The following is a 12,720-nucleotide window of genomic DNA, read 5'->3' on the forward strand; positions in this document are numbered from 1 at the left end:
CTGCCCTTTGTAATAATGGTTGGTGATTATAATCCATCTATTCTTATTTTTACAGTGATGAATAAATTCCAACCAAACATTGTAAGGACTAATGAGGAAACAATATTATCTATTGATGCATCCTCATGTTTTTGCACAATACTTAACAATATTTTGTCCATCAAAAGTTTTCTACTTTGATGGTGTCGAAGGATGAAACACTCTTTAATAAAGTATTAATTCTAATTGATGGTTAAAACGTAATAACTAATTATCAACACAAACACTCTTTAATAAAGTACCCCTTTCCATAGTTTATTATTTCCCCAACTACCCCCTCAATTCACGCTCTTCATCAAACAACCACACGTACCACTCAAGAGGCAGAGGCAGAGGAAGAGGAGGAATAGAAATTTAACTCGTTAAAAGGGTAATTCCTCGTGTAGCGTGTATGGACCCTCTTTCGGGCGGGCAGGCAGGCGGGCATTCATGGACATATAATGAGAATGGCGGGACATTTCGTGACAAGAAAGGAAAGTTCATGAGAGGGGGGGGGGGGGGGGGGGGGGGGGTTAGTTTTTGTTATTTTGGTAAGCCTTTTTTCTCCTCATGTTTTGGGATGATCAACCTTAATGGTGGGCATTTGGGGAATTATGATAAATTAGGGAGAGAGAAAGAGAAGGGGTGGGGGGTATATTTGGTATTTCCAAAAACCATGCTCTGTGTGTGCGTGCATATACATACATATGTATATAAATGGATGTATGGAAACAGAGAATTTCTTCCCTTGAGAAGCTGAAGAAATCTTATCCTCTTCGTGGTCCGAACCATCGCCATGAAAACACTGCTGGAAGCTCCTCGCCACAGTCTCAGGTAAAAAGAAAAAAGCAGAAAGAGAAACACACTCCTCAACTCTGTCTCTCTTTGCTTTCCTGTTTCTACATCTCTATCTCTCACACATTCACATGTATATATGACTTGTTGTGTTACTATGGAAATGACCCACCATTTCTTTCTTTCAGTTTTCCATCCACTATCAGAGAATCGGACCTTTCTAGGTCTTTTCTTGGTATTGTCAAGACCTCATCTCCATACATACCCGTGGATGATATTCACGCCAGAGGACTCATTCTCATGCATTCTGCTGGACTGAAAGAAGCAACGCCAAATTTAGCTGAGGTGTCGAATAAGAAGACAAAGGTGAAGGCGAAGATAGCATTGAAAGTGGGAAGAAGTAGTAAATTTAAGCCGAATTGTGATGAAGAAAACCAGTGGTCTTATGTGATGAAAGATATCGAAGAGACAGGATCGGTTTCGCTTGTTTTTGGAACTTATCGTAAATCTGGAAAACTTTCCAAGGAGATGGTTGTTGGCACTCTTATGCAATTCAAGAAGCTCAAAGACTGGAAATCAATTGTGGAGGTAAGCTTCTTTTTTGCTCCTTTACTCCCATATTTTGTTTTGTGCTCGAATGGTAGTACTTTTGTTGTTTTGTTATGATTCTGGTGATTATGATTGGTGAATATGATGGGTTTTGTTAACCCTTAGGGTAGATGATTATGATGTGTGTTTGTCAGTTTTTCTTAGGATGGTCTTTGTTGAGCTCGAGTTAAGAATATACTAATGAAATGCACTTTAGGACATGGACTCTAGGAAATATAAGAATTGTAGGTAGTTGAGGAGTTCCAACGACATGACCTTGAATATGTGTTATTGTATTTTCTTAAGTCCATTTGCTAAAGTTCAAGATTTAGGAAATATGAAGGGTTACAACCAAATTACCTCGAATGTGTCGCTATCACATTCGTAAAGTCCGTTTGCAGATCACATGTAGTCAGGGGGCTACAACCACATGACCTTACATCTGTTGTTCTCCAATTTCCAAAGTGTATTTCCTGATTTTACCGTTATCTTAAAGTTTAACAGATTTAGCTGCCAAAAGTTTAGTCTAATTGAGCGGGGAATTCTACTTTAACTTCAATGGAGCACATACTGTGAAGAATTTCTGTTACCAAGTGGAAGTTCACAATACAGCACAATGAATTATATCATGACCATGCCAGTCCTAATTTTTTCAAGTTTATTCACTAATAGAATCATGATATTTTAGTATGTAACATAATCTTTAGATTAAATAACCTTTTCCCATTTAAAATTTTGCACCAATTGGACTCCTACAATAAAATAAAGTGATGGTCAGATGCATCATGCATTTAGATGCCCATCGTATAAGTTTAATCTATTCTCAATAGATTGTATAATTATGACAATATATAGAAATTATACTCCGAATCGATTGGAATGATTTCATAAATAAGGGGATGCCCTTGTTATAGTAATATGCTTTCTTTCTGGTTTATTGAGTAAAATGGCATCTTTACGAAGTGCTCTCTTTCTAGATATTGGAATGGCTCAAACAGCAGAATTGGTGGACATTCAGTGAGCTGGATTACAACCTCATTATTGCTGCATATGGAAAAATGGGTGAATATGAGAAAGTGCAGAAGATGATGAAAAAAATGGAGGAGTCAGGTTTCAAACCGAACGTTGCATCTTATACATCTCTAATTGAAGCTTATGGCAGAAAAAAACTCTTTTCTGAGGCAGAGGGTATCCTTGACAAAATGATGAAAGAAGGACCAAAACCTACCCAAATAACATATCAAACAATGATCGGAGCTTTTGTAAAGGTAGAAAAAACTAGACACAATTCTGGTCGTCCGAGATTGTTTTGACTCGCAGATTTTTATTGTCTTTTGGGTTTCGTTTTTGAATTAGGGTGAAAAATATGAAGATGCAGAGAGGTTATTCCAGAAGATTGAAGAAGAAAATATTGTTAAACCCGATCAAAAGATGTTCAACTTGATGATACATTCTTACGGGAAATGCGGAAAGGTAGAAGAAGCTGCAAAGCTATCAAGAAAGATGAAAGCCGTGGATGTTCCATTATCAGTCATAACCTTCAATACATTGCTTTCTTGTCAACCATCTGTGAAAGATACAGAGAGTGTCTTCCGACAGGTATTGGTCAAAGAGTTAACCCCAAGCCTTCTTATGTAGTTTAATCACATAGTTATTAATTCATCTCAATCATAAACTTGTAGAGACTGATATTAGAATTACAATTACAATTTTTATCGTCCATAAAGAGACCAATTTTGACCTATGGGACCAAAGTATACATGTGTTCTTGATATGTGTCTCCATCCTAAAAAGGGGTATTTATAAATTGAAGTACAAAGTCTCTATGTGTGACTAAAGCATACACATATGAGCTCAACCTTCTAGATTGTGTCTTAAGTATGGCACTTAAGTTATCACTCCCTCTTAGTATGTCAGCACATCTTGAACGAATTGCGCTATATGGCGAACATGTGAAGAGCAAGTGACATTCATCCTCTACCATGCCTTCATTGCATACTTTACATGCTTTCAAATTCGTTACATTTTGATGCCATGATGCCAACTTCAATACCTAACCTGTGAGATCGAGTGCGAAGTAGCGTAAGGGCTCTATGAGCATTACAACTCATATTGGTAATGAGATAAGGTTGGATACAATCAATAGGCATTCTTGCTTTATATTGAGACCAACATTTGGGGTTGACATTTGCAATGTAGTATTCTAGCTTTGTCCTCTATGCATCTTCTCACTTCATCCTTAATGATTACACCAGCCTTTCCTCAATCATTACATACTACACAGTATCACCCGAAAGGTCTAAAAGATTTTCCATACCCCATCTTCTAAACCATTTTCTTATGTCAACAACCCAACCGGATGAATACACTGTAGTGTTTGATTCATTATATAGAAATCCTTCTTATATCTCTCCAACATATTATAGTGTTTAATTCATAATGATTTCAATCTGAACATATCATGCGTGGAAACCCTTGTTGGTCTATGATATAGGATTATAAATGAATGGACTACAGTTAGTTTCAAGTAGCAGAGGTGCTCTGATGTATAGCTTTCTTTGCCATATCCTGACAGGTATTTGATCATGTCAGATGCAGCGTGCCAATTTTGAGCCCGATGTTTTTAGCTATGCTTCTCGATTGCGTGCCTTTGCTAAGGCTGGACGGGGTGAGGAAGCACAATATTTCTTCAAGACCATGATTGCTTCCGGAATCAAGTATGTGATTGAAAGTTTGAATTCTTTATCATCACCGTTTTCAGCTCTTGGATTGTGGAAAAGGAATTTGTCAAGCCGTTTTTTGGGGAACAAAAGTGTTATTTAAAACAGTTATTGTCATGGTGTTAAAGTGAAGAATTTGATGAATGGAACATTAGACCCATTTTTAAAAACGTGAACCCATTGCCTGTCTCAAGGTTATAAAAGCATATGCTTTAACGCAACGCAATCACATTTATATATTTCTGTTTTGGCATTACAGTTTATATGCTTCAACACAAACTATCTTGTTTAAATTAAGTATTGAGCCATAGATTGTTTGGCGTTGATTGTATGCAGGCCAAACCGGACTGTATACAATGTGGTGATGGACGCATATGCGAATTGCAAAATGGTGGACGAGGCTGAATCGCTACTCAAAGAAATGAAACGTGAAAGGTAATAAAACATTTTCTTCTTCCCGATTGACTTTTTATAAGTTTTTAAAAGGGTTTAGGCTCTTTTCATGATTCTTCTGAAATGGTTTAGGGTTTTCAATGCTCTTTAAGAGTGTTTTGCAAGGTTTTAGGGGTTTACAAGGCTTTGTGTGTTTTAAAGGAGAGTTATGATGCCTTTCTTGGTTTTCAAAAGGGTTAGAGATGCTTTTTGAAGTTCTTGAAAATATTTAGGATCATTTTTTAAAGTTTTGGAGGATGGAGCTACGTGGTCCATAACCTAATGCTACTTGGTCAATTACAGATGCAGGCCAGATGTGCACACTTTCACTACTCTAATGAATGGATATGTTAATGTATCAAACATGGAAAAAGCGGCGCGGGTTATAGAACGAATGAAAGTAGGGGGAGTTGAACCAAACCAGGTAACATATGGCACTCTTATCAAAGGCTATGCTGAGCAAGGAGACCTAGATAACATGGTAAAGAAGTATGAGGAAATGCTTGCGCGTCAACTTAAACCTAACCAAACTATCTTTACTATGATGGTTCAAGCATTCGGAAGACAACGGAGTTTTGATAGAGCCATTGCTTGCTTCAAAGATATGGTTGCATTAGGGCTTACACCAGATACCAGAGCTCGGAACACTTTGCTAGCCTTGCCAATGAGCTCAAACGAGAGGGAAGAGCTCTTAGGTCTTGTGGATAGTTTATCACAATGAGAAAGACATTGGGTAGAATATCAGCTGAAAAAGTTAGCAATGTTCGTCACCTGTTTTTTTATTAGACTGCTCTCAAAAAGATTCATTATTTTCGTGGTTTGAACTTGAGTTGTATGCGATCGGCAAAATGGCACCAAACATATGCCCTCTTATTTGGAATTTATTCATATCTGGAATATATCAGAAATAAATTAATCTCAAATATTTTACAAGCATGATAGTTTTAGTTGAAGTTTTAATTATGCGAAAGGCTTTAAACACAATCTTGAGTTCTCTTGGTTTGACCTCAATTTGTATGCAATGCCCTCTTATATAATATTGTTTGAGATTTATTCATATTTGGAATATATCAAAAGTAAATTATTCTCAAATATTTTACAAGCATAATAGTTGAATTCAAGTTTTAATTATGCTAAACAAAGATTGTCTTTAAAGCCTTTGAAACATGAAAATGCAATCATCAAAATTCAACTCCAAATGGGAATTCTTCTAAATTATGTCTATCTTGCATCAAGAAGAGTGGATTATTGAAATAACAAAAACGTGCATCTTAAAAGAGATACTGATGCAGCTTCATTGCTGAGGATTTTTGGCAGAGATCACAAGTTCATGTGATGAATCCCTACATTAGTTTGAAAATGACATTGCATACTAGTAGAACTCGCACATGATGTAGGTTTTGCTCATTAGGGATCTTGGAGTTAGCCTATGCATGAGTTTGGTTGTAAATCAAGCTATATATATATATATCAGTGAAGAGACAAAAAGGTTAGTCTTTTGACATTTCAGATGCTGCCCACAAAAATCACTCGAGGCTAAAAACTCAAAAACATTCTTCAACATTTTGTTTTCCTGATTACTCGTACTCAACCTATAGCATTATTTTCCCTACCAAGAATATCGAATATATATATGTATGTATGTATGTATTATGTGTATGTATATATCACAGGAGCAACTACCTTGTGCTGAAGAGGCATTGACACCTCATAAATGACCAAGAATAAAACAAGACACAGATTCTTAATATCAAGTACAAGGTGAAAAGTAATGCCTATATACAACACATACAACAATTAAACATCCATGTCAGTCATCAGATATAACCACTTTGTTGTCCCTTGATTCAAGAGGTTGTATTCTTCGAAATCTTAAACTTGAAATAAGTAAATTTGTAAGCTCAAGTAGAAACGGTCTCCCTGTTTGTTATAAACCTGCACACTGGTAGTTACAAGCCTTCAGGTGTGAATGAAGACTTATAAGAAACATCAAGCTTGTTTCTATTTGAGATTTGAACCATCTCTGCCCTGATTGAGCAAATCACGTTTTTTAGGGTTTTATGTTATACTTCTTTTTACAAAACATCAGGCAACCCTGATAAAAACAGAGAAAAAGTCACAGTCATCTCAGTGTCCTCCAAACAATAAAGAACCAAAACATGGGTGATGAATAGTGAAAAGAATGAAGGGCGGCACCTAATATACATACCGACTTACCTGGCACATTATAGATGATTTTATGTACATTCACAATGATGTATCTAATGGTTTAGCACAATCTAATTACTGTATTATCTTGGCTAACAATTGTGAAGACTAAATCAACTAAATTGTCTCAGAATTGAAGAATTTTCTATTCGCCAACCAGTATACAAAATTTTCATTCTTGATTGTTTTTTTTACTCTCAATCTTCTGAAAACATAATCATCAAATCCCGACATCGAGATTGTAAATCAACCACAAAATCTAACTGATCAGCAGCCTTTAGTAGTTTGCCTAGTTGTAAATGCAGCTTTTGCAGAGCAGATATGACCCCACATTCATGTCTCAGCATATTGTGAATTTTTCGACTCAAATTGCTCAAGCTGTGAATTGCCATCAAAGCCTGCAATTTTAGGTTCACAACAAAAAAATTCAGATCTCCTTTTTTTCCTTTTTTGGCAGATGTGCTAGAAAAACAATATTGCGAAAGCAATACTAGAGAAAGGAATCCTCAGAAAACAATGAGATTTGTTTTGGAGACAGAATATTGTGAAAAAATCTTGCAAAACAGAGAGAATTTTGGGAAGATATCCCAACACAATCATGCAACATTAAAAAAAAATTCTGAATCTTTTCTTAACCTTTTCCTGAGTGTCAAGGTCTTCTGCTACCACCAGGCTCACAACAGACATAAGATAGCCTTTGCTGGGAGTGTACTTAGCAAGGACCCCGCCGATCTCCTTCTGTTGTTCTGCCAAGTCAGCAACCAGGAAAAGAGACTTTCGGTGGATACGCACATCACTTCTTGCATTCTTCATCAAATTCTGCATTGAGCATGAGTATTAGGGAAATTTCAAATGTACAACATTCCTCCCTCATAGCATTAAACCTATTAGCAATAGTATAAGAAATATCAAAATGTATCAAGTTTGCATCAGGGATAATATCAAATTTTAACCTTAGTAGTTTGAGAAGTATGACTACATACCCTCCCTCACCAAAAAAAGCATAGTGTACCTTCTAAATATAGTTAATAAAGATACGAAAGCAGAGGAAGACTAACAGAAAGCCAGATCAGCGTGTTAATCGACATTGCATTAATCGTTAAAAAACAGCACAATGAAATTCAGCCTAATTGGACAAAGTCAACAATTTAATTACTTTTGCATACCTCCAATAACGACATTCCTCCTTGGACATAGAAGGTTTCTTGACCTAACGGATGACTCCGGATAATCGCCGATACAGCATAAAGAGCTTTCACAGCCTCTTCTGCAGAGCTTGACTGGGCCATTTGCATTAGCTTTTGAAGGGCTCCAAGTTCAAGAAGCTAAAACATAAGGATAGCATTGTAAATCAAATAGGAAATATTAAAAGTGCATTGACTACAAAATGCCAGAAGACGGATCTTTGAGACTTTAATACAGTGAGAATATGTTATAAGTATATTAGAAGGATTGTGTAGTCATTTATACACATCAACACCCTTGATTTTGAACCAGCTCATGGACTATATTAAAAAGACTGTGGAGTGTGGAGTGTGATGATTGGTATCATAATCAATAACCTGATCTTGCAACAAGCGATTGTTTTGGCTTGATTTTCCCAGTATCCATGCTGACAGTACTCTCAATTCCTCTTCTGGTCTATCAAGTTCTTCAACTACTACTGAGAGGCCCCCTAGCTTATGTAAATCTGCAGTTGCACCAAAGGAAGCATTTTAAAACAAGTTCACCAACATGTTCTACAGACTATCAACAGAGAACACCAGCTGAATAACTAATTTTAATTTTCTTGTGGCCATACCATTTGCATTATCAATGGGTTCCACCAGCTCCAAAAGCTCTTGCAATGCTCGCTGCCTATTTTTGTCTGGTGAAGAAGAGTTCTGAAGATCTGCAACCGCTATTTTCATCAGATCTGCATCTGATGGCATTCTCAGTGAGTCCATAAGTTCCTGAGATCCATTTAGGAAAATACGTATAAACTATTAACTACTTTGACACAAATTGCTGAACTATCAGAAAGATGAACTGCATTTATTTGATATTGAACATCAACAACATTCCATATTCAATCAGGGTTTGATATCATCATTTTTCAACAGTACAACATGGCAATAATTACATGAAAATGTTATCAACCATGTTCCCTTGCATTATTGCATTCAGTCCTTCTCCAAGCTTATGTTCCCTTGCATTATTACATTTAGTTCTTCCTCCAAGCTTAAACAAAGTAACTCCTATAAATAATGCTGTATAAAACTTTCTATGCCATTAATCACCTGAAGTCTGTCTATTTGGGGAATGTTCAGATCCTCTTTAGACTTTTCTTTCTTTCTTTTTAACTAACATCATATCACTTCAATTTTTATTTACATCAAAAATCCTATACCAAGTATCACTCAGTAGTTTTCATTTTTGCTTCCTATACCAGGTGTTTTGATAAGCTAAAGGTGCAATGAACAAAATCAAGTTCCAAACAGAATACTTGCAACCATTTAACTTAAATTTTAAACATTTCTCCACTAGCTGGGCTCTTTGTACTAGCATTATTTAACTTTCTACATTAGAACCAAACCCAAGTAATAGCGTGATACTTCTTTCTTACAGCTTTGAATCAACACAAAGGACATAATCACGTACCTGGATTGCAGTCCGCCGAATCTCCATTTCAGAAGGGGCAAGGTTTTGAACATCTTGTGCCGCCTCTTTCAAGGTATCTGGATTTGAATGCCCTAAAACACATAATGTATAAAACATGTAAACGAAAGTTAAATGAAAAACAATGACAAGATTCGTGTAGTATTTTGAAATATTAAGCCTCGTTCAACATGAACCTTCAATAATGATTCTATAAAGGCCAGTAATGAACGAGAATTTAGAATACTATATTTGCCTACAAACTAACATCCTTAAAATTTGTAATGCATATTCACAGTCCTTCTATGACATGAAAGAGCAATCACATGCAGTAACCCCTCATATCCAATTTCGAGTCCATCCTAATTCCCGAGTACAAATTACACAAAAAAACTCATTTCGAGCATTTAATTCATCAACCAACGATGGCATCAAATTACGTGGGTGTTTTCCGAACATTTAGTTCGACCTAAATACAACTTACGAACTCAGTTACTCCTCAACATTTTCTTCATCCACGAGGAAGTTACACTACTCTCGGGACCATTTCTTCTGAACATTATTTAGTTCATCCAAAAAATTGAAGATGAATCTTTTTAGCTCGTCCTAAGAAAATAAGGAATAAGAGAGAAAATGAGAGAAATGAAAGGCGTAGGTGATACCGATGGCCCATTGCAGCATGGAATCGATGGAGCCAAAACCCCCCAGAGAATCGCGGCCTTCGATTATGTCGTCCGAATCATGCAAAGCTTGGAAGTTATCGACGGTGTTAGTGGGCCACGTGAGTGAGGATCGATTGAATGGATGTTCTTCGTTTTCTTCTGCAAAGGAAAGGGCAAGAGGAAGAGAGAGAAACAGGAAATCGAAGGGAAGAAGAAGAAGAAAGAGGATGGCAAGGCGTGACAGAAGAGCCATCTCACTGATTCTCTGTGCCTCTACCCCTGCCTCTGCCCCTAGAGCTTGAAGAGGTGTAAGAAGAAGAAGAAGAAGAAGAAGAAGAAACAAGTTTGCACTATTTCGGTATATACCCCTCCTCGTTTTTCATTTATTCCTTCAAAATGCCCTCAAAAAGAGACCAATAAATGGAGGCCACATAATAATTGTTCGAATAATCGCACACATGTACATTGTATGTATGTTTGTATGTATGTTTGTATGTGTGTGTGTGTGTGTGTGTATGTACTGTATGTGTGATATATGTATGTATGTATGTATGTGTGTGTGTGTGTGTGTGTGTGTGTATTATGTACGTACGTATGTGTGTGTGTGTGTGTACTGTATGTGTGATGTATGTATGTGTGTGTGTGTGTGTGTGTGTGTATTATGTATGTATGTATGTAGTGAATTGCTTGAGAGAGGGAACTTGACATTGGGGCCATCTCTAGAAATAATGATTGTTTACGAGCATTCTAAGAAACCGAAGAAAAAGAAATCAATTGCAGAGGGAGGAAGGTTGATTCCAAGAGAAACTTACGAGAAATGATGAATGTTTAGGATAATTTATGCAGATGAAGAAAATGAGCTTGATTTGAGAGATAATGAACACTTTGGCCCTTTACACGATAGATGAATAAAGTTGATTGCTCAAGACAGTGTTTGCATCAATGGCGTCTCGAGTAATAACAAATGCATACGATGAAGAAGTTCCCCATGTTGGAAAGGAGAAACTTGTAACATACATTCCATGCCCCACATGGTTTGCCTTTAGAAAGCATTCAAGCAAGTGTCAATGGAGTTTTTTTCCCCCTCACCAACTCCCCCCCACACTTGCGTTTTGTTGCCCCAGGGGATAGGGGGTCTGTGAAACAAAAAGAAACATATCACATAGAAAATTGATACAACAAAAGCCTTACAACACACCAAAAAAGCTCATCAGGATGGTGATACTAGGACCTAGGACCAAGGAATGACAATACTATGCAAAGTATCACGTGGTGAAGATGCCCGAGATGTCTTCTTGCTCATTCAATCAAAAAGGGGGTATGTTGCCACGCCAAAGTCTATTTATTTATTTATTTAAAGAAGATGTCCTGTCATTAGTGTAACGTTTTACAATATTTTAAAACTCTATGTGATCTATGGGGGAAACAACCATTTCAGAGGCTGAAAAAGCCAATAAAGAGTGTCATAATCAGATGTCATGAATGGAGCAGTTGTCCCAATGATAAGCACACCGAAGTCTTATGTATGTATCTCTTGGACGAACCATCGATCTCTATACATACATAACATACGTAGGCATACATACATACACGAACCATCAATCTCTACACATACATAGGTACATAACATACATACATACATACACGAACCATCGATCTCTATACATACATACACACATACAATACATAGGCATACATACACACATACAATGCATACATACATACGTACATACACGAACCATTGATCTCTATACATACATACACACATACAATACATAGGCATACATACATACACCGTGATGTCTAAATACCACCAAAATTTGAAGAGGGCAAGTGAGGGAATCACAGAGAGGGACGGTGCAGGTCACTCAGCCGAGGGCACATGCGATTTGCACCGTCCAATGTGGGGAAAAAAAACGTGCAAAGAAATCGTCACTTATTGGGGAGCCCGACTAGGAGCCCCGCTATCTGACAACCTTTGTGCCTAGGAGCCCGACTCTGTCAAAGGGAGCCCCGCTGCCTGACAACCTCTGTCACTAGGAGCCCGACTTTGTCAAAAGGAGCCCCGCTCATTATTAATGAGCACTTATTATAAAAACCTTGAATCACTCATTTTGAACCTATTTTGAAAAGAGAGTTTTAGGGTATTTGGAGGGAAGAATCAGAGAGGAGCACCACTTTCCACCAAAATCAGAGAGGCACAACACTTTCCGCCAGAATACGAGAGGAGCACCACTTTCCGCTAGTGAGCACTTCCCAACCACCTACATTCGATCTGCAAAACGAAGGCAATAATAGGTATGTATTTTCATGGTTACTTTTATGTTTTACATCGTTTAGGGTTTCTTTTCATTTACATTTGATCACATGGTTCCATATTCTAACATGGTGAGAGACTTAGTTGTTCCATTTTTCAAATGTATCATATAAATGCATTGTTATAATTTTAGCATCAATACGAAGAAATGTCGAGGAGGAGCCCAATAGTCTATTGTGACCCATTGAATAACCCACCGACGGTCAGCTTGAAGACATTGGGTGATTTGGATTCGATTCAACAGATTTTGTAAGTATGGCCCAAGTATTGAATAATGGCATTTGTTATTGTAAGAGCTGCAACAAATGTGTGCATTGGTGTAGGGTAAGGAGCAATGGCTCGG

At 37.2% G+C, this 12,720-nt stretch overlaps 2 protein-coding genes across 2 annotated transcripts; one reads left to right on the forward strand and one right to left on the reverse strand.

The window, feature by feature from the left end:
- Nucleotides 1–744: 744 nt before the first annotated feature.
- On the forward strand, nucleotides 745–5,486 carry LOC147865562 (uncharacterized). The gene is made up of 7 exons (XM_087318396.1): nucleotides 745–852; nucleotides 1,002–1,401; nucleotides 2,379–2,669; nucleotides 2,758–3,000; nucleotides 3,994–4,118; nucleotides 4,458–4,556; nucleotides 4,857–5,486. The coding sequence occupies exons 1-7, from the start codon at nucleotides 815–817 to the stop codon at nucleotides 5,272–5,274; spliced, it is 1,614 nt and encodes a 537-aa protein (XP_087174522.1). The 5' UTR covers nucleotides 745–814; the 3' UTR covers nucleotides 5,275–5,486.
- Nucleotides 5,487–6,883: 1,397 nt separating this feature from the next.
- On the reverse strand, nucleotides 6,884–10,367 carry LOC147865563 (ARM repeat superfamily protein). Its single transcript, XM_087318397.1, has 7 exons — nucleotides 10,061–10,367; nucleotides 9,402–9,493; nucleotides 8,563–8,713; nucleotides 8,324–8,451; nucleotides 7,928–8,086; nucleotides 7,398–7,580; nucleotides 6,884–7,159 (listed from the first exon to the last, which is right to left on the reverse strand). Exons 1-7 carry the CDS (start codon nucleotides 10,311–10,313, stop codon nucleotides 6,959–6,961), a joined length of 1,167 nt encoding a protein of 388 aa, XP_087174523.1. The 5' UTR covers nucleotides 10,314–10,367; the 3' UTR covers nucleotides 6,884–6,958.
- Nucleotides 10,368–12,720: the final 2,353 nt, after the last annotated feature.

This window comes from Azolla caroliniana, unplaced genomic scaffold (genome assembly GCF_043228905.1).
Source record: "Azolla caroliniana isolate FFs.n. ecotype wild unplaced genomic scaffold, voAzoCaro1.0.p SCAF_4, whole genome shotgun sequence".
NCBI lineage: Eukaryota > Viridiplantae > Streptophyta > Polypodiopsida > Salviniales > Salviniaceae > Azolla > Azolla caroliniana.